This window comes from Xiphophorus maculatus, chromosome 4, assembly GCF_002775205.1.
Source record: "Xiphophorus maculatus strain JP 163 A chromosome 4, X_maculatus-5.0-male, whole genome shotgun sequence".
Lineage (NCBI taxonomy): Eukaryota > Metazoa > Chordata > Actinopteri > Cyprinodontiformes > Poeciliidae > Xiphophorus > Xiphophorus maculatus.
This window is the reverse complement of record NC_036446.1, coordinates 7012252-7040178: the sequence shown is the minus strand read 5'-3', so window position 1 is coordinate 7040178 and position 27927 is coordinate 7012252. Positions and strand designations below refer to the sequence as shown.

At 36.2% G+C, this 27927-nt stretch overlaps 1 protein-coding gene across 8 annotated transcripts; it reads right to left on the bottom strand.

Moving 5' to 3' along the window:
- Positions 1–3093: 3093 nt before the first annotated feature.
- parp6 (poly(ADP-ribose) polymerase family member 6) lies at positions 3094–27927 on the bottom strand. 8 transcript variants are annotated; one of them, XM_005805549.3, is made up of 23 exons: positions 27622–27927; positions 24583–24744; positions 24056–24133; positions 20988–21097; positions 20715–20775; positions 20435–20525; positions 20187–20253; positions 19364–19513; positions 15375–15525; positions 15003–15134; positions 13312–13407; positions 13004–13096; positions 12690–12815; positions 12433–12498; positions 12224–12291; positions 11902–11950; positions 11675–11787; positions 10171–10243; positions 8195–8264; positions 7432–7511; positions 7151–7214; positions 6602–6686; positions 3094–6198 (listed from the first exon to the last, which is right to left on the bottom strand). In XM_005805549.3, the coding sequence occupies exons 2-23, from the start codon at positions 24583–24585 to the stop codon at positions 6096–6098; spliced, it is 1929 nt and encodes a 642-aa protein (XP_005805606.1). In that variant the 5' UTR covers positions 24586–24744; positions 27622–27927; the 3' UTR covers positions 3094–6095. The 8 variants fall into 8 exon arrangements, with proteins under 8 accessions (XP_005805606.1, XP_023188439.1, XP_023188438.1 ...); XM_023332671.1 differs by lacking the exon at positions 27622–27927 and adding an exon at positions 27499–27609; XM_023332670.1 differs by lacking the exon at positions 27622–27927 and adding an exon at positions 27311–27442.

Here is a 27927-nt window from a genome sequence, read left to right as displayed (position 1 = left end):
TCCTTTTTCCTCTAAAAAAAAAACATGTTTGTATTTCTGTCATTACTGCAACCATACAAATTCATACATTCTATACAGATAAAATTAAATAGAATATCATCAAAAAGTTTGTTTATTTCTGTAATTCAATTAAAAAATATATTATATATTTTAAATGTTTATTTGACTTACATTTGACGGTTCCGCCTTACAGCTAATAAAAATCCAAAATTAATTTCTGAAAATTTGAATTTGAAGCCCATTAAAGTTTTACTCTGATATAGAAATTTAATGTTATGGCCTACACCATCATAAAGGAAACTGGTGACAATTGTTCTGCAGTCATTTATTGATACTGTTCACAAGAAAATTAAGCAGCAGAGGATGTCTGCTGAAGAAGCTGGCCATAAGCAATTTAGTTGATGGTTTGGTGGAAGAAAAAGCATGCTAAAAAAAGTTTTGAGGAGATTCACAAAGTTTAAATTTCAGACAACTGTTGCACTCCTTGAATTATTTTATTTGTACAGCACATTTCAGCAAAAAGGCAGTTCAACCAGTAGCTTGTTGTTACTGGTTTATTCATAAGCTAGGCTAAGAAGAAGGTGACTGAATTATTTTAGAATATGTTCAAAGTCCCGGAAATTGTACTTTAGATGAAAATAAATTTTCCCATTCACTCTGAAATCAAGGAGTTTAAAGGAACAGGGAAGAGGCAAATAACCCACGTTCCTTTGTGGAGCCATGTCCTCTGCCTGTGTTGGTACAAGTTGTTTCATCCAGTCCAAGGTCAGTGCATCAGTGTGTAACACTGGAGCACTTAATGCTTCCCCTTGCTGGCAAGCTTTATGGAGATGCTGACTTGATTTTCCAGCATCAACTGGCACCTGCCCACATGGCAAAAAAAGTACTAACACCATTTATGACCATGGTATTACTGTGCGTGATTGGTCAGCAAATTTGCTTGACCTAAACCCCTTGTGAGAGACGCCAGGCCAAACAATGCAGACAAGCAAAAGGCCACTATCCATAACACCTCAGCAATGCCAAAAGCTGGTCGCCTCCAAGCTTGCTGCATTTCTGCATCCCAAAAACAGTCCCAGCCATGTGAAGTGTAAATATGCCATAGTAATGTCTTACTGCAGGCCAACATTTCTCTTAGAAATCTTTTTTTCTTGTTGTTTTTAATTGGTCTAGTGTCATATTCTGAATTTCTGAAAAAAATATTAGCAGTATTATCAGAAATAGAGTTAAAATATCTCACTGCATGTAAGCAACTTTCAAACAAATGACTTCCACTAATTGAATTGAATTATTTAAGCAAATTTATTGTAATATACCCAGATGTACTTGTACTGTTTGCAAGGTTTCAATGTGTTCAGCATTTGTTTATTTTGCAGCTTATTTAAAGTATTTATTTTCAGACATTATTATCACAACTTCTAAAATACAACACCAAGTTCTCTGTCTTGTGTCACTGCATAAATATGCACTGCGCCCCGATAACAAGAACTTCTGCAGATTTATCTCTGGCAAATAAAATGATCTAAGTATGACGTGTCTACCAGGATCTGCACTCTGCTCTGTAGTCTCTCTCTTAAGTCCATCCATCTCTCTGCTTCGGCCAGCAAATCTGCCCCTGGTCTCGTCCAGCTCTTTGTCTCTGTCTCAAGGGCCTTCGCAGTGCGCACAGTAGTCCACAAAGTCTTAATTCAAACGAAACCCCTTCGCGCCCCGTTAAACCACTGACCTTCTCTGTCACTCCTGTCACCGGCTGCCGCCGCAGACGAGGGCCTGAGCTGCAAGCTAAAAGACCCAGTGCTCAATAAAAATGTGGGTGATTAAACAACTCCCAGTAATTGCTCCTTTTGTGCAGGAATCAAGCGGTCACACTTATTACAAAGGCAGGAAACCACAAGGCTGGGAGCAGCCGCATCCGATGAGGGCCAGACAACCCTTAGTGACCCTCTGCCCTCCCGTCACTACTCCTTTATCTGACCAAACAACCACAGTGGAGTGTTTGAGTGTGTGTATTTGTTTACCAGCAGGTGTGTGTGGGTTTGCAGGAGTGTATGTAAAGTATGCAAAGAAAGCTACTGAAACAAAGGAGCAGCAGAATAACACAAGAGCTCCCCTCTGTGGTCAAAGATATAACTATGCATGAAACATCATTTGGATCGAAGCGATTTGCAGTTGCAAGCAACCAGCCAGCTGGCTTTGGTATTGGGCGACAAAGCCAAACCGGGGGACCATGTCCAACATGAGGCCCTGGTAACAGAGATCATAGTAATTTGCAAACTATACACATCATCTGGTAGTCACAAACATATATACATTATATGCATTTATAAGCACAATGGCCAAACCACGTGCCATGTCAAATAGGTCAGCTTACAAAACGAGGCAATTACCAGCTACCCATACAATCGTAAAGTGCTTCTGAAGAGCCTGTGAGTGCTTTGGCTCCCCTATGATCAAGTCTGCTCTCAACACAGTCAAGGCTTGTACACATACAGGGACCCGTGTGCCAAAACAGCAATCAGATCGGACTGCTGTGGAGGTTTGAAATAGGAGAGCTTTCTGTGGTCGGAGAGAGCAACAGAAACCGAGTGGGGCCAGACGGAGACGGCTTGTAGTGCATGTCATTGTGTTGATGGAATTGCTAATTTCTTCTCTTCTACAATCATAGTTGTATATGAAAAAAATATATATATATTTATATTGTTGTAGTTACGGTAAATAAAGCGGTCTTGTGTCAGTTTATGTTTTATTCAGCACTCACAGATAAGAAACCTAGTCATGATAAGGACAGCCGACATGATGGCTTTGTGAATAAGAGAGCAGATCATAAATAATTCCTTTACGTCACCATCAAATATGCCTGATTACAAAAAATTATACATGTGAGAATTGTGAAAAGGCAAAAAAAAAAAAAGGTTTGATTTTATCTTCTTTCATCTGCAAACTGAGCTGTCAGTCTGCTTGAAAGGCCGTGGAGTAATACTGCCCCCTTCTGGTTGAAACACCAGCAGAAAACCTAATCAACAATAGACAATGTCTATGGTTGATTGTCACACATTTTCAACAGACATCAAAGCAAATAAGGCTGTTTGTAAAAACTGTGCAAAATCAAGTTTTATTATTTTTCTCCAGCACGACTGCCTTTCACCAGCTCCATAATCACCATCATTGCTGTCGTCATAATCTCTGAGACATCACAAAGCAGAGACAGACGGTGAGACAATAAGCTCCCTAAAGAGACTCATCGCTCCCACATCTTGGCAGAAACAGTTATCAGCTGTTCGCAGAGTCTGGCACTGCACTGGGTCAACGTCACATGTCCATCATGACCATCATCCATATATACACATATACAATTTGCTTTCTTTCCAGAGTCTTTAAGTCCACTTAGTGGTTAGAATTCCAGTTCCGATAACATTTGAAAGTTCATTTTTGTGGAGACATACCATAGCCAACATGTTCTATATTTCAGCTTGTTTGATTCTCACCTTTTGTATTCTACTTCCTGTCTACTGCAGGTCTGATGACAGTCACTGTCCCCATTTTAGGCAAATGCTGAATATGTGTAATGCGTGGTATAATATCAAGAAAATACAGAGCTCACCTGGACTGAATGCTGCCAGAAAGGTTTTTGGGCTTTGGGAAAGTCCACATTTTCCAATTGTAGAATTCCGGTGGAAAGCGTTGCTCATACACACAGATGGTTGTTTGAAAATGAGCACGGCAAATTATTCATTTTATGTAGAGATGACTCATAAAAAACGATGATGCACAAAAGGTTAAAAGGCTATCACAGTAATATGATCACAAATTAAATACTTTTTTCCCTACTGAGTCACATGATAGTCCCAGCACTCCAACGTACAGTTGAAACCAGATACTTATATATTTTAATACATAAAAAAAAAACACATGACCTTGATATTAAATCAGACTAATGTTTAAATGTTTTACGCCAGGAGTTTTATTTTTTAATTTGCCAAATGCACCCAAAATGAAAGAGAGAATCCAACCATCCATTGGTGCTGGTTTGAAGAAGCTGCTCCCTATTTTTAGTGGAATAATACTCCAGATATTTTTTTTCTTCCTCTCCTCAAATTCAGAACTTTGGACTGCGACTACTATGCATTTAAACAGTTTGAGAAAGCCCTGACAATGATGTCATTATTTTGTAAGCAACTGATTATTTCCAACATCTGAGATAATTTCTTGCGTGATGTCCAAATCTAAAGAAATCAGCCAAGATAGTAAGAAAGGGTAAGTATTCCTACAGTAACTGGTCCTGTATCAACATGGCCTGAAAGATAACTGATTAAGGAAAAAGACAGAACTCTAGAAGGAAATCAAAAGAGACAGAGTTTGTAAATGCTTAAAGGGTCAAAAGTAAACATTTTTAAGAAACTTGAAATATTGAAGCATTAACCAAGAAGTTAATGTTTGAGCACAAATGGGTTTTGCAAACGGAGAATGACCAAAGTATACTGGAAAACTAGTTATAAAGAACTGGTCAAAATTGTGTCAAACTGAGAAGCTTCTAGAAGGAAACCTGTAATGTATGACCCAAGTCATATGGGTAAAATATTATTCTGTCAAACAGTGAGTGAAGTTATGTAAACTTCTAAGTTGAAGAAAGTCATAAAATATCCTCGCTCTCTCTTTGTTCAATTTCAAACAGTGAAAAAAGCAGGTATGATTGTGTCTTATTTTTTCCAGAATATTGTGTAAATATCTGGTTTTAACTGTACAAATTTGCATCACTGTAGCTACAGTTATATTCTGATGTTTCATCCATTGTAATTCTCTCTTTGTCTTCTGTACCCACTAAATGACTGAATACCAAATAAATAAGAAAACAAAGTTGAAGCTGATAAATACAACAAATCCTACATTCCATGCCATCATTTCTTGAAATGTTTAGGGTGGGGCAAAGGTCTTTTTTTATCATTTATTTTTCAGGTTAAGGAGTTTTTATGGTTTACAATGTGCTTCCTGTAACCCGATTAGGTTAATTAAACGAAACCCACATTTCTTTCTAAGCTGGGTCTGAAATGGAAATCGGTCTGTTTTGGGTAACATATCTAAGACACATATGGGTCCCATTTTTCAGCCTATTTTCTACTTTATAAGTAAATGGGTTTAATTGTTAATTGGCAGCTTAAAAACTCAATTTTCAGTAGGTTAATTCATCACTATGACACTTATGTACTCTGTTTAGTGTTAAGATGATTTGATCTTATTTTGTTTAATTCAAATGTATTATTGCAATCTGAAAACCTGCATAATTTTTCATCTTTTATGTGTTGTATTTGTTAAAATAGTAAATAAAAACAAACTAAAATCTCAAAAGGCCAAAAATGGAAATTTTCATGGTCAATAGAAATTTCCGGTTTTCTGTTTCTAAAACAACAATTATCATGAACAGATTAGCTACGGTAGATATTTTTATGCAAAACAAAGTACATATATTGATATTAAGTTTGAATTTCAAAAATTACTTTTGGCAGCCTAGAAGTATCAGTGGACAAGTGGTGTATGTCCCTCTGCTAATCACGGCCTCAGTCCATGTCTTCAGTCAGAAAATACTGCAAAAAATAATGATAGATAATAACTTTCCAAAACACATAAAAAAAACTAACTTCTATATGTGCATAATTCTCTCCAATATTTACCATTAAAAGGTCAATAATCATTTGGAATGAATATTTGTTTTACTACATATTCACAAAGAAGAATAAAAAACTGAATCAGTTAAAGTAAACACACAGCAACAAGAATATAGCCTCGGCAGTCCCAGAAAAATGTGTGCATTTGTGTAGACAGCAGTAAAAACCGGGGGAAAGCTGATTTAAACCAGGTGCAACCTAACTGAGGGTCAGGTGAACATGTAAGTCGTAACAATGTGGAGAAGGTGAAACACAAGAGAAAGAAGACAAAACAAGAACACTAGAGTTAAACCATGTCGGTAATGATGTGCTCAGGAGCTTATCATCCCTCAGCATCTGGCCTAAGGACAGCTCACTCAAAACGTTTGCTTCAATTGTCTGTCTTGTCTGCTTCCCCCCTGCTGAGACAGGGATAGATCTGCTGCGGACCCTCCATTAGCTTGAGTAGATTTGGGTCCCAATCACACGCATGATCTCCTTTTGCACCTTAGGCTCCTGAGTGTTGATGTTGGCATCTCCTACTTGGCCATCCTCATACCTACAATTATTCAGAAAAAACAATTATAAACATCGGGTTGTAAAGGTATTCACACTGGAGTATTTGCTAATCTTAGCAGCTTTTGACTACATTGCATAAACAAACGTTATTGTAACATACAGAACATTTTAAGTGATAGACCAGGGGTCTGCATCCTGCGGCTACGGAGCCGGAAGTGGCTATTTGGATCTTGCGCAATGGCTCCTACTAAGTTTGGCTAAAAACATAAAAAAAAGAACTAATGTTTTAAATGTAGATATAAGTGTTTTGATGAATAAATAAATTATATTTTCCTTTATGTCAAAACCTAAAAATGGTGGTTGTTGGAAAAAAGACAACTCATTTTACCTATTTTCCATCAAAGGGCAATGGTGGTTTTCGTCAAAGTGACGGGATTACTCACACAAAAAAGAAGCGGGTACAGACATGGTCGGAGACGGGACACACCCATATGTTGCCGTGTTTCTGGAGATCTTTAGATGTGATCACTGGGGAAGAGAAACACAAAAAAACAGTTTGTATTCAATATTTTTGTCATGTTTGCATGACTCCTCATTTAAATCCAGACACCATTTTTATTTGACCTACATTAAAATAGGTGAGATACTTTAGAACTTATCATTTATAATTATTATAACTCTACAAACCTAATAAAAACAACTAGTTATTTCTATTTCTATATAATTTGTTATTTTTTAGATCAGTATCTCAGTTTGTTAGTCTGTAATGTTTGTGCTATGTGCACTTATTTGGTGAATAAATAAATAATAAAATATTTATTTTTATTAGTAAATTACATTTTGCAGAACATATTGTGCATGGTCCAAACAGAGTGCAGGTTTTAAATTAATATCACATCTTCTGCATTAAATATGTATTTATCAACGAAGAGATTTTCAAAAGTATACTTATCAAACACAAACATGTACTTCACCTTTAGCACAGGTATTACCTTCACAAAGAGCAATGCAGTTCAAGTTTCGACTTTGCAGAAACCTTGATTGTATTGGGCGGCTCTACAGTGAAAGATAGAGTCATGGGTTGCAGTTTAGATTAAGATCTAACTGATGTGTTCAAAGGACAATTTTTTTTTGTAGGCAATGAAAGTCTGTATTGCGATAAGACAAAAAAACAAAAACTGCCACAATACGGTGGCAAAACACATAATTAAAGAAAATGTTTAATTTAAAATTCATCATTTTAACACAAATAAGAGTGCAACGTGCCCCTCACCTGCGGTATGGTGTTCATACGGTTGTAACGTTGTACCAGCTCATCTTTGGTGGGCATGCGATGTTGTCCTTTCCCCATTCCTACACAAGACAGCACAGCAAGGCCAATAAAACTGTCTTAGAAAATGCTACTTTGAGTCACTCAGGTTGTGTAAACTTTATTTTTTGTCATTTTCAAGAAAATTACTTTATTTTGAAGGTTTTGGTTTGCCTGAATAGGAATACATAACATGCTCACTGACTAATTCAATTTCAGTGTTTTTATGAGTGTGTATAGAATGTTTGCATGCATAGATAAAAAAAATATGCCTACAAAACAATTGGAAACTGTAGTTTTTTTTAAATATTGGGAAACTCTTTACAAGTTTTACAGAATGCACTGGACTTTAACATAAGTTCTGATCATTTGCTTGGACTCTTGGTCAACAAGCAGGAAATTCGCAACCTTCTGACATATTCTCTCTACAAACACTACAAAATTACAGCACAATAGAAGAGAAAAGGGGAAAAAAAAAAACAAATATTGATGTTGCAAACCCAAAACCAAAACAACCACAACATAAAGTATGGAAAGGCAGGTTGTACACAAGGCTCAGCTTTTACAAATGAACAGACATGACACTACAAAACAGCAGCACAACATATTGACAGCTGTAAGACAAAAAAAAATGGCGTGCTCCATCGTGATGATCAAGCCACATCAGGAAGACACTGATCAGAGGCGGGGATAGCAGGTCTTAATGGCGAAAATAACATAGTCCTACCTGAGTATCCAAAAGATATACTGGAGATGGGGCTCAGATAGATGCCCTTTCCATATGCTGCGCCGTGCAGCTTGGGATTGAAAAGAGCAGGAAGGAGGGATGGGTAACTGAGCTTTACATTTACAAGTAAGGCACGCAAATACAGCCCAATTTCTTCCTAACCAGCTTTGGTGAAAAAAACGGATTTTTTTCACCAAAAGAAAATTGTGTGAAACGTTTCACACAGCTTTTCTTCAAAAAACGTTCACACAAGAGAATCCAAATAGTTGAAAGTGGATAACAAAAAGGAGAAGGAATGTGTTGTGGTTGAATTTTGTTAATGAAATTCTAATGAATAACATTTAGGTATTCAGGTAACATTCGGATAAAAAATGAAGATTTACAGTGACACATATAGTGTGCAGATCCTCTAAACATTTTAATTGTGTCACTTTACAACCATAAACTTCAATGTTTCAATGTTCATTTGGATGTTATGTGATAGACCAACACAAAATATTCCACAATTGTGCAGATCTATCCCTGTCTCAGCAGGGGGGAAAAAAGAACACATGGTTTGGAATTGCACTTACATTTTGTTTACAAATGAAAATCTAAAACAAAGTGATGATTACACATTCATCCCCACAGCATGATGCTGCCACCACCAGGTTTTGGACATGTCCTTTTTGCTTTGTTTACCAACATGCATGCAGACCACAAAGTTAAATTTAATTTTGGTCTCATCTGACTACAACAGGAAGTTATCCTGTCGGCAGAGTCTATAAGCTGAGCTGTGAATCTCTGCATCCACAGCTCAGAGAGAAGATTACACAGAATATAAAAGAGGTAGAGGCTGATTACAGATGCAACATGGTTAATATGTTTAGTTGTCAAAAAAGATTTTTTAAAAACCCAGCATCCTCTATCTTCCATGTCACAAATATATTATTTTGTGCTTGTCTGTAACGTATTCACAGTTGATGTTTGTGTTTAAATTTTGACAAAGGTTTAACTTTGAATTAAAATTTTTATAAATACATTTGCCAGACATGCACTTATGTGATCTATACTAATGCTATTGGTATAAGTGGAAGAAAACAGACATAATTACGAGGGAGAACACCCCCGCACACACCCCGACACATTTACAGAAAATGAATAAACAGAAGAACGTGAGGTTTGTGTGTTAACTGAAGGTGGAGACTGACTCAGTCTCCTTTGTTCTGTGAAAGACGGTGACAAAGGAAGGGTGCGGATGCTCCAGCTGAGACAAAGAGGAGGAGGCAAAAAGCACCGAGCCAAGATCCAAGATGGAGAGTTCAAAAACTCGGGAGAACAAAGGAGGCATAAATGAGACATATCAGCGTGACAGAGCAATCACAGCTGACAAGAATGATTCAATGAGCTCAAGATTTTTGATTGAATTCTGTTTAATCTATTTTCAGAATATGCAAGTGTCTCTAAGCAGCCACTATAGGCTGTATTCTGAAAATGAGGCAATGCTGTGCTCTCTCTTGTGCTGGGTTAGCACTCTGATATTTTTAGAGAAAGTTTATTTAGGCTAATTTCTGTCATTTTGGTTTTTAAATCGTATCCGTCCTGTTTACTTCAGGTTTGAATCAATTATTTTTGTGAAAGTTCTAATTTAGAAGAAGCGTCTCTTCGTCCTAAAAAGACTTTACTCACAACTATTAAAGTTTTCTTTTGTATTTAGGGTGTGACCGACCCCCACAGGGCACACAGGCGGCCTCCTGACATGGCAGCTGAAACCACAGCCTACTCCTAGTGCTCCAAGCTGGAATATGGTATCAGCTGAAAGTCGCTGATATTGACCAGAAACATCTGCCACTGTGGCCTGTTCTCAAGAAAAATTGACAAGAGGAGACATTTATTGATAGCAAATATGGATCAGCCTGATGGAAAGCCTACATTGTAAAAGGCAGGTTTACTGTCTGTGGGAAGAAGCTTCATAAATCCGAACTGAAGTAACCTACCTGCAGCTTGGTGTAAGAGGCGTTGACCAGTCCATTTCTAAGAACAGAGTGCCAATTCTCTATATGGGATCCACTGGAGTAAAGAGAAAAAAAAGAAAAGGCAAAGTATGACAACTTGGATCTGTGTATTACATAAGAGTTGGACATGAATTTGACCCTTGTCTACTGTAAACAATCTTAAGAGTTAATTTGTTGTCAATTGTTGCTATGAAAAAAAAACAGATTTAAAATTATCTGAATTAAACTGAACTGAATTGATGTGAAATGAATTAACCGAACTGAATTAAATTTAAATCATTATATGATTGTAGAGGACTGGATTGTTTATACATTACAATATAATTGGGTATTAATTGCACCTCTTTCTCTTGAAGATGGCATTTGCTGTGAATTTACTAGAAGTTAATGTAACTTAAATAATCTGAATTAAACAGAGTTCAACTGAATTGAACTAAAATTTAATTTGATGGACTCAGTCAAAGTTAAGCTAAACTAAAATAATTTTTTCTATTGTAATGTTTTTGTTCTAAATGTATTCTTTTTGCCTGTATTTTTTTTAATGTGTTGATAATTTCCTTTTTGACCAGGCACTGAAGATAAACTATAAAGAAGTGTGAAGTGTTTTTTCATGTTTAGTGTTTGATTTGATCTAAGTCTCAACTGTAGTGCAATTTATACGAATTATGCAGGACCGTTTAAAAATGCAGGATAATCTTCAGCTGTCATTTATTATTTATAAATTAGATTTTAAAATATGTATGACTACTGACTGGATTTCCCAGTATAGGTATTTAATCTCTCTTGAAAAGAGCCAAGATTGCTACATGGCTGCTGGACTTGAGAAAACGTATTTTTCCTGAAGTAATTAAACTTATCATTTACCTTTATTTGGCATGTCTTCTAAATTTTAAAAGCAAAGACATTTCTGTTTTGCATAATTTCTGTTGAGGTAAAAATAGAGTGATGACACTCAGCTTCAGTTAAATATTAGACATGTTTATTTGGAATTAATAAATCTAAAGCATTAACCAGCAGCAAAAGGGAGAACTGTGTGTCAGCACTGTGTGTGCTTTAGTTTGGCACTGCCCAGATGGGTCGAGTGTATCTAAAATATTCAGCAGAGCCCCATCTGCTACAGGACAAATCTCTGTCTCGCTCACATAAATATCATTGGCTCCATGTGCTGGCGTAGAAAGGTGTCCTCTCAGTCCAAGAGAGCAGTCACTGCTTTGTCCTTTTGTTTGTAGTGGCTTCATTAAAATTATACTCAGGCATATCCATTATAAATAGGGTGTCATGCTCTAATAATAAATTATAGTGGTTGCTGGAGAAATTATCTTGCTATATTTTCTCAAATATTTTGATGCCAAAGGTAGGTTTTAATGTAAAAAAAAAAAAAGTTACTTTACAAATTTAAAAAAAATAAGGCATAGGTTTTCCCAGCGCTTTGTAAACAATTTTTATAGACAGTAACAGGAAATTCCATCAGCTAGGGTCAACTCACTGAAAGGCAAAGGTGCTGCCATACAGCTTCTTGGCGGTGCGAAAGCGAGCCTCCTTGGCTGGGGGGCTGCTGAGCAACAGGAACTGGTGGGACGTGTGCATGAATTTCAGTTGCTGTAAAAATGCAATCAGAAACCAGAGAGAGAGAGAAAGAGTATGTTTAAAAAAGCATAATGAAAGCTTGTCTTTGTTTCTGGAGACAAAAGGAATAATATCTTGAATTCATACCCTGCTGAGAGGCAGCTTGACAATATGAGACCTATTACTGGAGATGATCCTACAAAGAAACAGAATTAATAATAATAATAATAATAATAATAATAATAATAATAATAATAATAATAATAATAATAATAATATTAATAATAATAATAATAATAATAATAATAATAATAATAATAATAATAACAAAGCATATTTTTCATTTTACAATTTGTATTTTTATTAATTGCAGTGGTGTAGTAGTATGTGTGTGGATATGTGGGATATTTCCAGTATAAAATGCTTTTTAAAGAATGAGTGTAAACACATTTTTGGAATGTATTCTCACCATTGCAACAGAGGGTGGGCCAAAGGGTCCAGTTTGTCCATCTGCTTCTTGATCTCCAGATATGAACCCTGAAAACAACAGAGAAGCATCTGCTGTTTACGTCCATCTGCCAAAAATCAAATAAGTACTTGGAAAATGCTAATTATTATACAGACAAAAGGACTTTCTCCTCTTGATAGAGATTTGTCCTTCCTGCGTCCTTATAGTACCTGGGTCATTTCACGAATGGACATGACACTGTCCAGTGCTTTCTGCAGTCTTTCATAATTCTTCTTCTGTGTCCAGGTGAAAGCAAACAAATGCAGAGGAGAAGGAAAGAATTATTATGAAAAAAAAACTTTATACAAGAAAATAAATATAAAACAAAATCTTGTGACAGTAGTTTATCAAATAAAACAGACTGCACATTTCTTAAATCAATTCTTAAATTACTTGGAATAATGCATTAAGGAGTGGGAATGCAAACCTTTGGGTTGAATGCAAGAGTTTTGGGATCATTTGGATCCACAACCGATGGGTAGGGCTCAAAGATAATGCTCTTGCGTGGGGACTCAAGTGCAGCTCTACACATAGCCACAAGCAGGTCCACAACCTGGTAAGGGTTAGAAAAGGTTAATACCAATTAGTTTGATATCTCTCAGTATACATAACAATAAAAGTACAACTAATTAGGGAAAAATCTCATAATTGTCTGGATAAGTTTTTTGTGACTTTTTTTTTCTCTATATGACTGTCAAGATTTTGACCCCCAAAACACTGCATATATATGTTTGTTGTTACCTCTGCTCCTGTTGCCACTTCTTCTGCAGCTCCAGACATCACACCCAGAGTGTAGAAGGAGAACACACACAACTCTCTGGTACACACAGCAGGCTGCATAGACACAGTAAAATCGATAAAAAACACATAAAACCGTTAGAATAAAACATGATTAATATGCTCTTCTCTCAGTTACTAGGAAAAGAAAAATAAATGTGTAGAATAATATACACAGGTAGATTTTGTTTATGCATTGTGTATTTAAAATATGTAGAAAATAAGAAACTAAATCAAATATTAATACAGGAGTGTGTCTCTTTTCTTGATACCTTCAGCATGGACCCATTCTGAAAGACATGCTGTTCGTCACAAACCACGCAGTACTCATTAAGAGTGGGGATCCTCTGCTCTGAGTACTTCATTATCTGTTACAAGAAAAAGCATAATGCAGTTGCCAATTATAACTCCCACCTGCAGCATTGATGTTTACATGAATAAAGGCTGTGTAGACAGAAGGAATCAATTCGGAAGGACAATTTGTCACTGCAACTTTATGTGGTTTAATCTGCAATAGGGTTTTAGAAACACACCAAAGTGAGACAGCAGATTTGTGGTCCTCTACATACAGTGCATTGCTTTTAACCCACTTATACAATCACTGCCAACCAGATTTGTTGTGAAAGATTTCTTCTTTGTCCTTTAAAATGTCAATGCACAATCGAAAACGTCAAGGGAAAGAAACATTAACTCATGCACATTTCTGATGAAGAAAATTTCAAATTATGGTTATATGGCAGCTAAAACAAATCAAATACATAATACTGTTACAGTATGTTTGTAGACAAAATCTTCAACATTTAAACCAAAATCATCTGTGCTATTTTAGATAAATCTGCCCCATTTGAGAGAATCGTAAGAAGTGTGTCAGAGTGAGCTGCAGAATTTTCAGATAGTCTGTATTGTTTCTCCTTCTCACAAACAATTAAATAGTGTGCAAAATACTTTCATTTAATTAATTAGTTTTGGTGGTTAGGTTATGAGACTTCAGTTAACATACTTATGTTTAAAAGCTACATGAACCATTTTTAGACACGTCAACCTCATTTTCAGGGAAAATGTTGCAGCTCCTTTTTGCATAAAATATTCAGAGTTTGTCCTTGAATAACAGCATAACTCAATCTTGAATAAAGCACTGCTAAATGATGTCAGGATGAGATCCAACCACTTCAAGTTCACTGTGCAAAAACAGCTCGATTATTTCAAAGTTCTCAAAAAGTGAACTCCACTTATGTTGGCAACATCGCGACGCAACTTTTCCAGCAAGGAAAGCTGCATCATTTTACTGGTTGGTATTCATCAGTTGGAGTTGATTGGAATATAGATGGAGTTAGATGCAGGACAATACTGGAATAAAATCTCATAGAGGTTTTAAAGCTGAAACTGTTGCTCTGTTTCACCTTTCAGCAGCACAACCATAAACATACAGCCAGAGCTACAACCGAATGTTTTCAAATCATTTTTCAAATTGGTCAATCAAAACTAAGACCTACTAATAATCTAACTCATTATTAATAGTAACAGCAAGGTTTGAAAATTTCTTTTCACAGACACTCCTCATTCAGTCTTAATGAGCTTAAGCTGTTTTGCAAAGTGAAAAATTCAGTCTTCTGTTGTGCAAAGCTTGTAGAGACAAACACTAAAAGACTTTGCAATTGCAACAAAAGGTGGTTGTACAAGGTACTAACTAAGGGGGAGCCAATACATATGCCACAGTTTTAAGATAAAAAAAAAGAAAACAATCGACCTTCTTTCTTTCTATTTAACAATTATTTATTACCACATATTGGTCTATCAGATAAAATCAAATAGAATTATACTGTCTGCATTATTTAGCTGAAAACTCATGTTGGGTTAGAAACTAACCAAGCTCCACAGGCTTGTGTTCTAAACAATACATAACAACTGAAACAGGGAGTACAAATGTTTTTGACTGTGAGGATATATTTTCTTAGGATCTAACCTGCACTAAGAAGCCGTACTCCAAAGTAGGGATGTTCTTGCAGTGGCCGCCCGCCTGGGATGAAAAAAACAATTCAATCAGCTGCCTCGTGGTAATCTGCGCTGGGGCCCTGGCCGCCGGGACAGCTACAGTCTGATGGGTGAAGTGAAGACAAAGCATTATGGGAAAGGGCACACCAGCTATGTTTTGGTAAGAGTGAGGGAAGGCTCAGGTGAAACAATGCAGGTGACAGGTGGACAAAGACAAGGGTGTAGTTTAAACTGAAAAGAATAAATGGAGCAATAACACCACACAGTAAAACTTAAATTAACTGAAAAGTAAATTTCACAATAACAGAAGTCTGGGAGGTGAAAGGACCAAAATGACCCTAACCTGGCTGTTTGGTGGATAGCTAAAGAGTTCCCCTTTAGGGTTCTTCATTGTACAGGAGATAGAGCGGTTCATCAGGCGGGTCACTCTCAGCTCAGGGACACTCAGCTTCCCTTTTAGAACTGTGTCTTGGATCAGAGGGAAACTTGGAGACCTGAAAAGATCAAAAAGATTATTTAGACTAAACCATCCTGCTAATGACTAATGGTTTAGTCTAAATGCTATGTGTGTCTCTCACACATACAGGTGCATCTCATTAAGTTACAATATCAGAGTTATGTTACTTATTAATTAAATTCAATAAGTTAAATTTATATTATATAGAATAACTACAAATGGAGTGATAGTTCAAGTGTCTACTTCGTTCAAGTGTGATGGCTACGTCTTAAAACTAATCGAAAATTCAGTTTCTCAGAAAATTAGACTAAATGTGACAAATATTTGATTTCTATTAATAAAATGCAAGGTTTACAGTATTTTGCAAAGAACTTTGACCAAGGGGTGCTTCCAAAATATTTTGTAAATAGTGGCCAATGGGGGCCACTAATCCTGGAATGGCACAGCAAAACCAGAGACAGAGGGACGAGTTTTAGGTGTGTTGCAAATCACAAACAAACAAATATTGTAACTCATGAAAGTTCCTTCTTTTGTCTCTTCAAAAATAAAATAAATCTAGTGCAGCCAATGGGGCAGGTCAAAAGATTTACATGGGGAATCCATTCACTGGTGCGCTGCACCAATTCACTGTTTTTGGAAATGCTGCAGTTAAGCCTTTTTCTCCTTACCCTTAGTGGTGTCTATCAATGACTGTCTGCTGGCCAACTGTGAAGCGTCTGCTTCATGATTGTGTAGGCACTTAACCTGGACATTGCCTTTGCTATTCCGTTCGATTCAAATCTCGCTTCACACCTCTGTACGAAGAAAAGCGTCCAAATGACTGAATTTTGCCCAACTAGCAGATACTAGCTCAGACTCTGCGGCATGAGCGGGCATTGGGAGGCAGTGCCCACCCACAAAGTCTGCCGTTCCTGACCTGGACTGGAAGCTGTCTATTTCTTCTTCATTTATTTATTGCTTTACTTCGGAGTGGCTAAGTTTTTATTCCTATCTCGATTTGATAAAGTAGGACCTCCCGCGCCTCCAATATCTACGCCCCGTGTCTCCCGCATTCTTTCAGCTCTTACAATTGTTTAATCCGTCGTTAACATATTTTAATATGCTAGCGCCAGTTTTTTCACCTGTGGATCAGCGACAGTAGAAATGCTACTGGGCAGAGCTGCACACACAGCAAATCAGTAAAAGGCAGAGAACCTTGTGCAATTCTTTCCCCAGACAAACTGGGTTAAGTAGAGTAATGCTGATTGTTGCAGATAATGTTAGCTAAATTATGACTAGTTTGTCCATGAAAAATATATCATGTTAAACTTTAAAGTTCAGATGGGTAGTAACGAGTTACTTAAGTAACTTTTTGGAAAGCAATGTGCTAGGAGTAGTTTTACTGCACTGTGCCTTCTACTTTGACTGTTGTAATATTTTGAACTTTGCTACTCTGACTTGAGTAAAATTTCTGGATACTCTAGCATATCTATCCACCACAAGTAACTTCAATTGAAAAAGAACAGTGATATTTAATAAACTAGAATACTATTAAAAATGTATTTATTTGAGTAATTCAATACAGTAAGTAAAATGTATGGACCTTACCAGAGGGGCCGCTTTTCATTGGCTGATGCCCATTCTACGTGGTCACGTGCGCGGCTGTCTCACAAACACACTTAGCTTCCCGTTAGCTAAGTACAGCATAATGGCAGAACTGATACAACTTCTACACCTTGAAGCCTGTCTGCTACACAGTCTTACGTTAGCTAAACAGATCAATATGCAATGTGTACTGTATCTGACATACACTAACGATTTTATTTGAGCAGAAAAGGCTTTGGACTAAACTGTTACTCGTGTTAGCCGCTCTAGCACCAAGTACAGCTAGTAATTAACTTGCAGTCACGTGGGTTGGTTGTGGGCGGAGCTTGGTAAGGTCCATTATATTGACTTTTATTTCGTCTGTCTGAACACTTCATTTTAAAATATTAAATTGTATTTTATGATCAGTTACTCAGTATTTGAGAAGCCTTTTTATCAATTTTTTTTTTGTCTTATGAGTAATTTTTTGGATGGACACTTTCTACTTTTACTTGAGCAAAACTATGTTGAAGTAGTGCTACTTTTACTTTTTACTTGCTACTGTACCCATCTCTGCCTATGTTATATCCCTTGCTGGTTATTTTTCTAGGAATAATCCCAATCCTCTTTCATTTCTGTGCAGACGTACTCACTATTGTTTTTCACATGTTTAAAATAAATCTTTATTGTCATAATAGAAAAGTCAGGGAGGAGACATTAGATCAGAGGCCAGCACCATGGACGATGATGCAGGATCTTCGCAGATAAGGAGAGATTATAACTAGCTGAGGAAAAGATATCTGCTACAGGGAGAAACCACAGAGGTATCAGGACAGGCTTTTTACTGATATTACTGAATCACTCACTCACACTCCAAACTATTAATGTCTGTATTGTAACTAGCAAATGCAGTGTACTGTTTCTGTTCCAGAAAGATTTTTTCTCACACATCATTTTCTGATTCAGCATATAAAGAAATAAACTTCAGAGAGTGGATTAGATTAGTTTCTTAGATTTCAGCTATACAAGCTAATGTTTATGCTATTCTGAGCATAATTGCTCAGCTTTTTGTACATGTCACTGCTAATGTTATAATTATTTATTTTGTATTAATTAACAACATAGGTATTGCATTTGAAATGTTGCATGATGAATATACATATGGGTTTATTCATATATACATATTTAAAAAAGCCATTTTACTGTATCCCCCCAAAATAAGTCATTGCCTCCCCAGGCTAAATTCCTTTGCAGCATATAACATTTCTATGTTTAAGAAAATCCTTTGTATTTATCTTATGCAGTGTCAATAATAACTTATGTTAATGACAAATTTTCTGAGAAACTAAAATTAAAATTTTTATTTTCTTTAAGCCACAATTGTCAAAATGTACAGAAATACAGTAAGTATGTGCAATATAATTATTTTGTGTATAGTGAAGCTACTGTATACAATAGACTGGATTCAATTTTTAAATTAAATCACTGAAATACATTCACTTTGTGATGATATTCTAAGGTGTACTAGAAGGGTTTAGATTTAGAGCAGAAAGTTTGCAGGTTTGAAGGTACTTGACTTTTCCTATAAAATAACTCAACTATGTTCTTGGTGGGTTTCTGGAGGCATTTTTCTGCTCTTGTCTCTCAGTCTACACTAAAAGTAGACACAAGACAGCCAACTGAAATCGGTTTAGACAGTAACTCTAGTTACTAACTGTTAGATACAAGGACCAGTGTTAATGTCTGCCATTGCTCTCAGTACCTTATCCAAGTAGCCCCTTGACATGAGACTGCTATCCAGTCATTAGAATGTCAGGGCAGTCTAGTTAGTGGAGTTGGCCACCATCAAGTGGGTCAGTATTCAATCCCTGTGCACTCATACCTGTCAAACTTAGAGAGGTAGTGAGAGGAGTGCTTCCATCCCTCAGGAACTTTTGTCAGCTTTTGAATTTAAGTCGGGGTTCAAGATGCTGTGTTGGCTTTTTCTTCTCCCTCTTGTCATATTTGCTACAGTTAGTTGTTAGACTGACTGTTTTTGAGTGGGAGTGATGCATGTTTTCAGACAGCAATAGTAGCTCAGGGAGAGAGGAGCTCAATCTTTTCACAGATTATCTGTCACGACACAGTGACAGTTTTAACAAATATGTAAAAAATATTATTATTTTATAGACGTTATACTGCATATTTGTGGTGACCGAATTATAAAACTTTAGAGAAATTTTACATTATCAGATAAGAATAAAAAAAAGAGAACATTTGTTCAATAGCTCAGTTGTTCATTGCTTTGTCAGATGATAAATAGCTCTACCTACTTGGGAATTGGGGAGAAAATGCTGAGCCCAGCACGGAATTTCTTGATGGTCCCTCCAGCTTTGAACCAGCTATGCCTCTTTTCCTGTTGGGCCTTGAGGAACTCATTGCTGAGATGCTTCCACTGCTGTGAGGTGAATGTGCTCAGGATCCTGCCACATTAAAAACATCACTAGAGTGAATCTGGGCTGTGCTGAATCATACATCTAATGTAAGCTGTAAAGGAAAATCAGTTTAAAAAATGACATTCTTAATCATTCATAAGCTTTAACCTTTTTGCATTTTGTCATGTTACAACCATAATCTAACATGTAGGCATTTGTTTGTTAAAAAGCATTAGTGAACAAACACCATCATAAAGTCTACGGGATATACCACATAGGTCGTGATTTAATAATAATTTTAACTAATTTAGGAGTGAAACCATAATCTTGCCTAGGGCACAGAAAGGCTTAAGCTCTGCATCTGAGTAGCTCAAGCTCACTCAGGTGAGCTTGAGCTACTTACAAAGAAAGATGCGCAAAACTTTTAGTATAGATGTTCAAATCTAGAGACATCACCCAAAAGACTTGCATTCATTATTGAGGTGAAAATTGGTTCTAAAAAATGAATACAAGTTCATATCACACTTTTCAGATGTTAATACTGTTGCCCATACATCTTTCCTTCTTTCCACTTCATAATTATTCTCCACTTTTTTAAAACTATGAGATAAAATATATATTACATTCATTGCAGTTTTTGGTTGTAATGTGACAAAATGTGAAAAACTTCAAGGGACATAAATACTTTCACAGATACATTATAAATGATCGCCTCACTTACTTTTTGAGTTGCAGGCCCAGACTGAAGCCTTCTTTATTCGAAGGCTGAAACACATCTACTGACGGCTCTGAATAAATAAAGATGACTAACATCATTACAGAGTCGACAGAAAGACACTCAAGTTTTTTTTTCCAGTCTCCCACGTGTGTGACACATGTTGTACTCACTTCCCACACTCAGTGAGGGGCATAAATACCTAATGTCCCTTCTAGAAAACCAACACACACACACATTGCATCTTTACTCACCGGGTCCATCAAGGTACTGAGAAAGCGAAAAGCGCAGTCTCAGAATAATGGGCTCTGTTCTTATAACTTTCCAGGCTGTTGCAACCTCCTCCTGAATCAGGCACACACACACACAAATACACACCATTAGCAGCCTAATTAGGGCCATTTCTCAATGCATAAATATCTTATGAGCACCAGATGCATTATAAATGATGTGTTACTTTGCAAAATGTCAACGTTAGAATAGTAATGGGAAAAGTCGGAAGAGGTGTTTGCAGTGAGAAGAGTGCTGACTCACATCTAAGAAGCTGATGTTAATATGAAGATCGATGTCCACATCATCAATGGTTCCGTACTCCCTGCGCAGAGATGCAGCAACAGATACAGTAAATCTGTCAAAACTAATGTGAATCATTAGATTCTGACCATTTCTACTGATTACAGTCAGTGAGAGATGAATTAAGGTTATGCTCTCCTTTCTTATTTAGGTTAAAAATCAAGAGGGAATTTTTATTTCATTACAGCTAGCGTGACACCTTTAAAGATTTTAGGACATGATTTTGTCCTGTACCTGACAGAGATGGCACTGTCGGTGTAGATGTCTTTCACAGCTTCAATATCTGCATCTAGTTGAGGGTGGCGGTACAGGTCAGCAGCACAGCTCCCCTGCAACAAGCAGCACTGGTCACAGTTATAGCAATGAATGAATTCTCAATGGTTACCGACTATTTTCACACACACCCAAACATCCCACAGTACCAGCACTATTCCTACCCCTTCAGCTTTTTCACATTTTGTTGAACTGCAACATGCCTCATGCCTTTGCCAATGTTCTGTTTGCACTTGGGTTCCCATCATCCACAAAACATGTACATGGATGGAGCTACATGATGTACAATCCTGGAAGAAATATTTTTAGAGGCTGCTAAAGACATAAGGTTGATGTGGGTGTTAATTGTTTAGCAGGTTAACCACCCTAAGTATACAGAATAGTTTGGATCAAAGGACATTTATCTGTTAAAGAGGCCCATGTAGAATATGCCTCAGGCGAGAAAAGGTGTTATAGGACTTGGGAATTGCTGTTCACTTATTCTACATTCAACATGACTGAGTTTGATCTACTTTACAAAAATTTAAAATCAAGTCAGGTCCTAAATGTGCGAAGCTGGTAGAAACACTATGCAGCTGTAAAAAGATTGTTCCACAAATGTCAAATCTGAGGACTGAATGCAAGTGCACACCATACAAAAAGTAGAAAATAATGTGTTGATGTATTAATTTAAATTGCTCTATCACATAAAATCCTAAAACTATATATGGAAAGTACATTGGTTATTATGTTATTTTTATTTCTGATAATGATTATAATTGAACAAAATGATGAAAAGTTGAAGGGATAAAAATAGCTTTGAAAAACAATGTAGATTCAAACACCCAACAAGATCCAGACTGCTTATTTAATGTAAAACTGAATATTGTAACACACATTACAAACTTAAATTACTAAACACTGACTGCATGCATTACTTTAAATACGTTTTTGAATTTCAATTACTAGAGGAAGTTTCTCAATACTGATTTTTGGACTTCTTTCAAAGTATTTAGATAAGTCATTTTTATTATTTCTGGTTACCACTGGAAGATTTGGTTCTTGATCATTTTATGGTATAAAAAGTCTGTCATGCTTGTGTCTGGTCTCTAGTGTCAAACTTTTATCTTCTGAGCTCAGTGTGCAGTACAGTTCCATCCTTATCATAGCTGCACTGCTTTCATGTACTTTGACTTCGCTGAAATGAGCTTTACTGGATTTACATTTCAATCAAAAGACTTGGAAGATAACAGTAAAAAAGGGATAACTCAGATTAAAATCTTAGGTGGAAGAAGAGCTATCAACTTTATGAGATAAAGATGATGAATCTCCTGATGGTCTTGGAGATTGATTTGCCAGTGACTAAAATATGCTGCAAATAATAGATTTTGCATTAATTTATTATTAAACAGAATATAAAGTTTTAGATATCAAGCAGCATGTTGGAAGCTATTTAAAATTTTCTCCCTGCTCAGTGGAACTTTATGATGGAAATATTTACCATATGTAAATATTTAAAGAGGCAGCTTACCCCAACTAACACTTCTAAAATAACAGTCACAAAAAGGAGTTCTGTGTGCTTGTTAAACAATGAATGCAATTGTTGCTAACTAATAAAAATATGGAGCCTTTATTTCCAAATACCATGCTAAATTTACGCGCATATAACTTTCGAACTCTTTTCTTTAGTTCAAGAGTGGTTTAAAACAGTAATGAGCTTGTGGCTCCTGAAGTCCTGACTCCATATGTAAATTTGACATATGCTTCGATGGAAAATACTTGTTTGAATAACTAACGGCTTTAGGAATGAATATTGGTGGCTTGCCCACCTGGTGGAAGGTGTCAATGACAATTCAGCAGCCTTCCTCTTGATTGTGTAGGGCATAACATGGCCATAATATTAATATACGTGCATTGAAATGTTTTTTTTTTCTCCTTATGTAAAATTAAGATTTTCTGGAAACTGAGTTTACTGTTTTTGTTAGCTTTAATCCATAATCATCAAAAATAGCAGAAAATACATTTGATATATATTACTGTGTGAATTGATTTAGAAAGCATATGAATTTCACCTTTGAACAGAATTGCTGAAACAAATTTTTTTATGATGATATTCTACTTTACTGAGCTGCAGTGGTTTTAAATTAAAATAATAAAAAATGTTCTGCCAACATATAACATTGACATTTCTTAGTTTATATGAGGTGGAAAACACACTTATTTTCTAAATAAACACTATTATTGTCTTTCTTTTGGTTTTATGAAGATTTTTCTCTGCTTTCTTTAGGATATAGACTGCTTTTTATACATAGTGCGATAGATAGAGATAAAGTGCCAATATCTTGTTTTAAAGTTTATTTTTTGCAAAATTCTGCATAATAAGCACTTAAAACAACTAGAGTTGGTGTGTGTTTATTCTGTATCTCTTCTTAGGCTATGTATCAAATACAATAACAATTAATATAATGGATAATATCAGAACCTGTGATATCCATACCAATTATAGTAATACTTGTATGCAACCATATACAACATGAAGCTGTTCAAATCAATAATTTATTTTATGTAAGCAGCAGTAAGAGTCATTTTTGTGTTCTTAATTAAAGCTGTCAGGCCATGTTATGCATTTTCACTTTGTTTTTTGGTGCAAGTACAGAGAAAGTATTATACTTTTACTCAAGGTTTTTAAATTGTGAGAATCTCATACTGGCCCAGGACTAAAAAACACTACTTTTGTTTTTTTTTGTTTTTTACATAATCAGGGACAAAGACTGAATGAAAATCGATAATGAATCCAAATTTCAAAGAACAACTTTGAAAGGCCAACAGAAAGCCTGGTAAAAGACTGACAACATTATTTCAAACATATAGGTAACTGGCTCAAGGTGGCACGAAGGATAGTCAGATTTTGAGGTAATTTAAATTTTTACTTCAATGTCATTTAAAAAATACATTGATTACATAGCAATGACAGAAATTTAATGAAAAAACAAAATGCGTAACATGTTAGCAAAACTGCTTTGACAGTGAAGTAATAATGTCTTCTCTACCTGGATTCCATAAAGGAACTGTTCAGATTCGTTCTCCCCATCTGACTCCTCGTCGGTCCAACACTGGCCTTTGATGTCCTGTGGGCCCACGCATTGTGAAAACACCATTATAGTAGAGGAAAGAAAATACAGCCTCTCTGTTGCACCCTTTCATCTCCCTATTTAGCCTCACGTTCAAGGGCTTCAAACAAGGTTTTATATAGCATCTCAAAAAGGAGACACAGAACATCCTCTGACATCTTCCCTCATAAGAATACCTAACTGAGAATGACAAGGGTGACTTTTAAAATGTGAAAAAAGACATGTCAAAGCATGACAGTTTCAGCTCAACAGACCAGGACATTTATTTTTAAATAAAGCTAAAATAATCTGAATGCCAAAAAAATATCAGTCATTCTACATGCGACCCTGTAACATTATTAAATGTCCTTCACAATTATCTAAATCTTAAATAAAGCAACAATTATGTGACACAGTTTCATCAAACTCACTGATTACACACACCAATAGGATCCCAGCTGTCTTACCATTGGATCGGCTGTTCATAGAGCTCTCTCAAACAGGTTTAGGCCTCTGATTAGTGCCAACCATTGCAGCCTACCTCCAGGTGAAAGGAGCAAGAGCACAAAAAAAATGAAGAGCTTTGTGTGACCGTCCGTTCCTTTTTACACTCCTCTGAATTCCACAGCCTTGGAAAAATTGAAAAAAATAAAATAAAGAAAATCAGCAGAGGAAGAAAACATGCAACACAGGCTACTGCTAGTGATGCCATTCTTAGTCAACGGTGCCCTCCTCCCTTTTTTGTTTAAATCGCCTGCACTTCACCTTGCCATGTATCCTAGCAACAACCATCTCTGCCTCTTTTCAGAGTGGCATTAATCACTGTTGAGAGAAAGTGTGTGGGAGATTTGTGCTGTACGTTCAGTACCCTAGATGTCTTCACTTCTTTGTTTAGATATTTTTTCAGGATTCTAGTCTATTAATACCAAAGAACAAGAGGTTACTGTATTTTTTTCCTTAGAAGTGCAGAAGAAAGACAGCACTGATGTAACCACAAAAACCATGGCATAAAAAGAACCCATTGTTTCTATGGCTTTTTGGCATGAATATCTATCAATGAATACTGGTAAAATATTAAAATGTCTACAATATTTTTGTAAACAAAATCAATGATATGCACAATGTCAAAAGCACATTGTCTATTGAGGTTGGGCAAATATGTGCATTGGTTAATAAAATGTTATTAACTGAACAATTATTTGTCATCTGTTAATAACAACAGATTCTAATTTATGTTATGTGGAAACTACAAAAAAACAAAACTAGGGTTGTAATTTTTCTTGATTTTGAACTATATTCTTCAATAAGTTTATCAATAAATTCTGCATTTACACTTCAAAATATGACTAAATACAATTGACTGTTACTGTTTATCAGGGAGTAATACAAAATTGAACTATTCAACAAAAGGTGAGGTTTTATTTTTAGAAGAGCACTTGCTTTTGTGGGGCCATGACAGTGATGGATTAAAGTTACATCAATTGTAAATATTTTTTAAATTGCAATAAATACCATTAAATATTGTGATAAAGTTTTAAGTCCATATGCCAATATACAAATTGGAGGTTAATATTTCATTCATATAACACATGTAAACAATAATTAGCTTTAATGGTTCAAATAATAAGCATCACCCAGGCAGGGCATTAGCCCAGGAAACTGAAGTTTCAGTCCCTCAAATAATTATGTACCGTACTTTAATGAATGGATGTTTTGCAAACAACATATTTTATGAGGTGCCAAAAACAAGTATAAATTTTTGGACAGGTGGATTTTTGTGCAGTTCGCTGCTTGAACTATTAAAAAAATGGACGTTGTCATCCCCAACCAATTCTTAGCCCCAAGAATATAAAAAAACCACAAACTTCTACCAGCTCCTGGCCAATTTGTTTACCTACACATTGCAATATTGTTGCTTCCTACTAGGGTTGGGCATTTATCGTATCATTTAGCATGATACATTTCTTATCATGATAAGATTTCTATTTACCGTTGTCATGATAAATTCTAATTAATGTTTACAAATCCCTACAACAGATACAGCTGGGATTGTTCTATTTTTTTCCACTGTTGAATCAATAAATGTGCATAAATAAATATCAATAAATTTGAAAACATGACTAGATGCAGTTTAAGTTAAAATTTTAGTAATACAAATCACACTACAAAATGTGACTGGAGTCCTTAAGAAGCATATTACAAATGGATATGTTTCCCAAGAGCTGGATTTGTGCTTACTGAGCTATAACTGCAGGACCATCCAGTCACGGTTACCTGAAAATCTCAGTAAATCATTTTATTATCACTTTCATTTTTATCATAATAATACCATAAAATATCAAACTATTTTGTGTCAATTTATTTAAAGGTTTATATATATATATATATATATATATATATATATATATATATATATATATATATATATACCAATTGGTCCACGGACCGGTACCGGTCCAGGCCCAGGGATTGGGGACCACTGCAGTAGATTATCATTAGAACATAGAAAATGACTTTAAAATGTTGGTCGCAAAAGCAGGTGAGAAATGCCTCTTTATCAGCTATGCTCTGATGCATGATTTAAACAAAATCACCTGAGGCAGACTGTTCCACTTTGTACCCAAATAAGATGGATACCAAACAACCAAGGGTAGGCCTATAAAATGACAAAGGTATAAGCACATGCTGCAAGCCTAAAGGATGCTTGTTTATATATAAAGGAATTGTGTAGAAACTATGAAATAATATTTAATTTCAGAAATACTCTATATTCATGTAGACAAGCCCCATAAGGCTTGAAGTTGACGTCTACCTATTTATCAATCTACTGCAATTTAGATATTTCTTTGGGAATAGCACCAAAACTAGCATGACTCCAGGGTCCCATATCCTTTTAAATCAACCACGGAGCATCACAACACACATTTCAGTTCATTAAATGTAAGGCACAATAAATCGGTATAACAAAAGCTGTACAGCAACACAGATTTGCACTGCAGATGATGGTGTTAACATATCACAGAAAAACAGCCAAGCTATACATATTTAGCTTAATGACAGTCAAGAAGGTGCCTTTTTCTGTTCCTTAATATTTCACTGACCAAAAAAGAGCTTAAATGCTCTTGCTTTGATAGATCGCACTAATCTGATATTTTCTTTCTAACCCTGCAGAACCCTGCTCATCTCCAGTCTCACCTCCTATCCATTTTCTGCGTCCTCAAGCCCGCTCCTCGCATTTACTTCTCGATCCCACTCACCCCCGCACTCCCTGCCATTTCCTTGGCCTCTGTCGTCTCACATACCAATAGAGTCACAGAAAAAAATGAGCCCACCCACCCTCTGCCAGTGCGCACGTACAAAAAGATACACACACATATATTCACCTCGATCGTTCCACTATTCCTCCTTCTCTTTAGATAGCAGTTTAGCCCAAACACAGATGCGCTCAGGCGGGTTGCCCCCCTCCCCCTACGCTTCGGACTCCCCTCACATCCATCCACACTTACCTCCACAGAGAATGGAGACTGGGATGCTGTCCTTGCCTCAGATGCTTCTTTCCTCTTTAAGGGCGCACCTGCTTCTCTCTGTGTGTGTCTCTCTCTCTATCTCTCCCTCTGTCAGTGGCTGTTTTCCACTGAAATGACAGATGACAAGAGAACCATTTAAAAAAAAATACAAGAACGCAGCAATCACAGCTCTGGACTGTGTTCCTAAATGCGTGTTGTGCGTGTCTGCAAGCGCGCCAGCTGGTGCGTGTGCAAGTGTTTATCTATTGCAGATCTCTCCTACTGCTCTCTTATATTTTGCCTAAC

Bases quoted from the DNA above. Each gene is read 5' to 3' on its own strand.
- parp6 (XM_023332667.1), bottom strand. From the start codon at position 24,163: ATGGTGTTTTCACAATGCGTGGGCCCACAGGACATCAAAGGCCAGTGT. The intron at 21,098-24,055 runs GTAGAGAAGACA...AACTGTGACCAG, and splicing joins AGTTCCTTTATGGAATCCAG to TGCTGCTTGTTGCAGGGGAG. The intron at 20,776-20,987 runs GTACAGGACAAA...ATCTCTGCGCAG, and splicing joins GACAGTGCCATCTCTGTCAG to GGAGTACGGAACCATTGATG.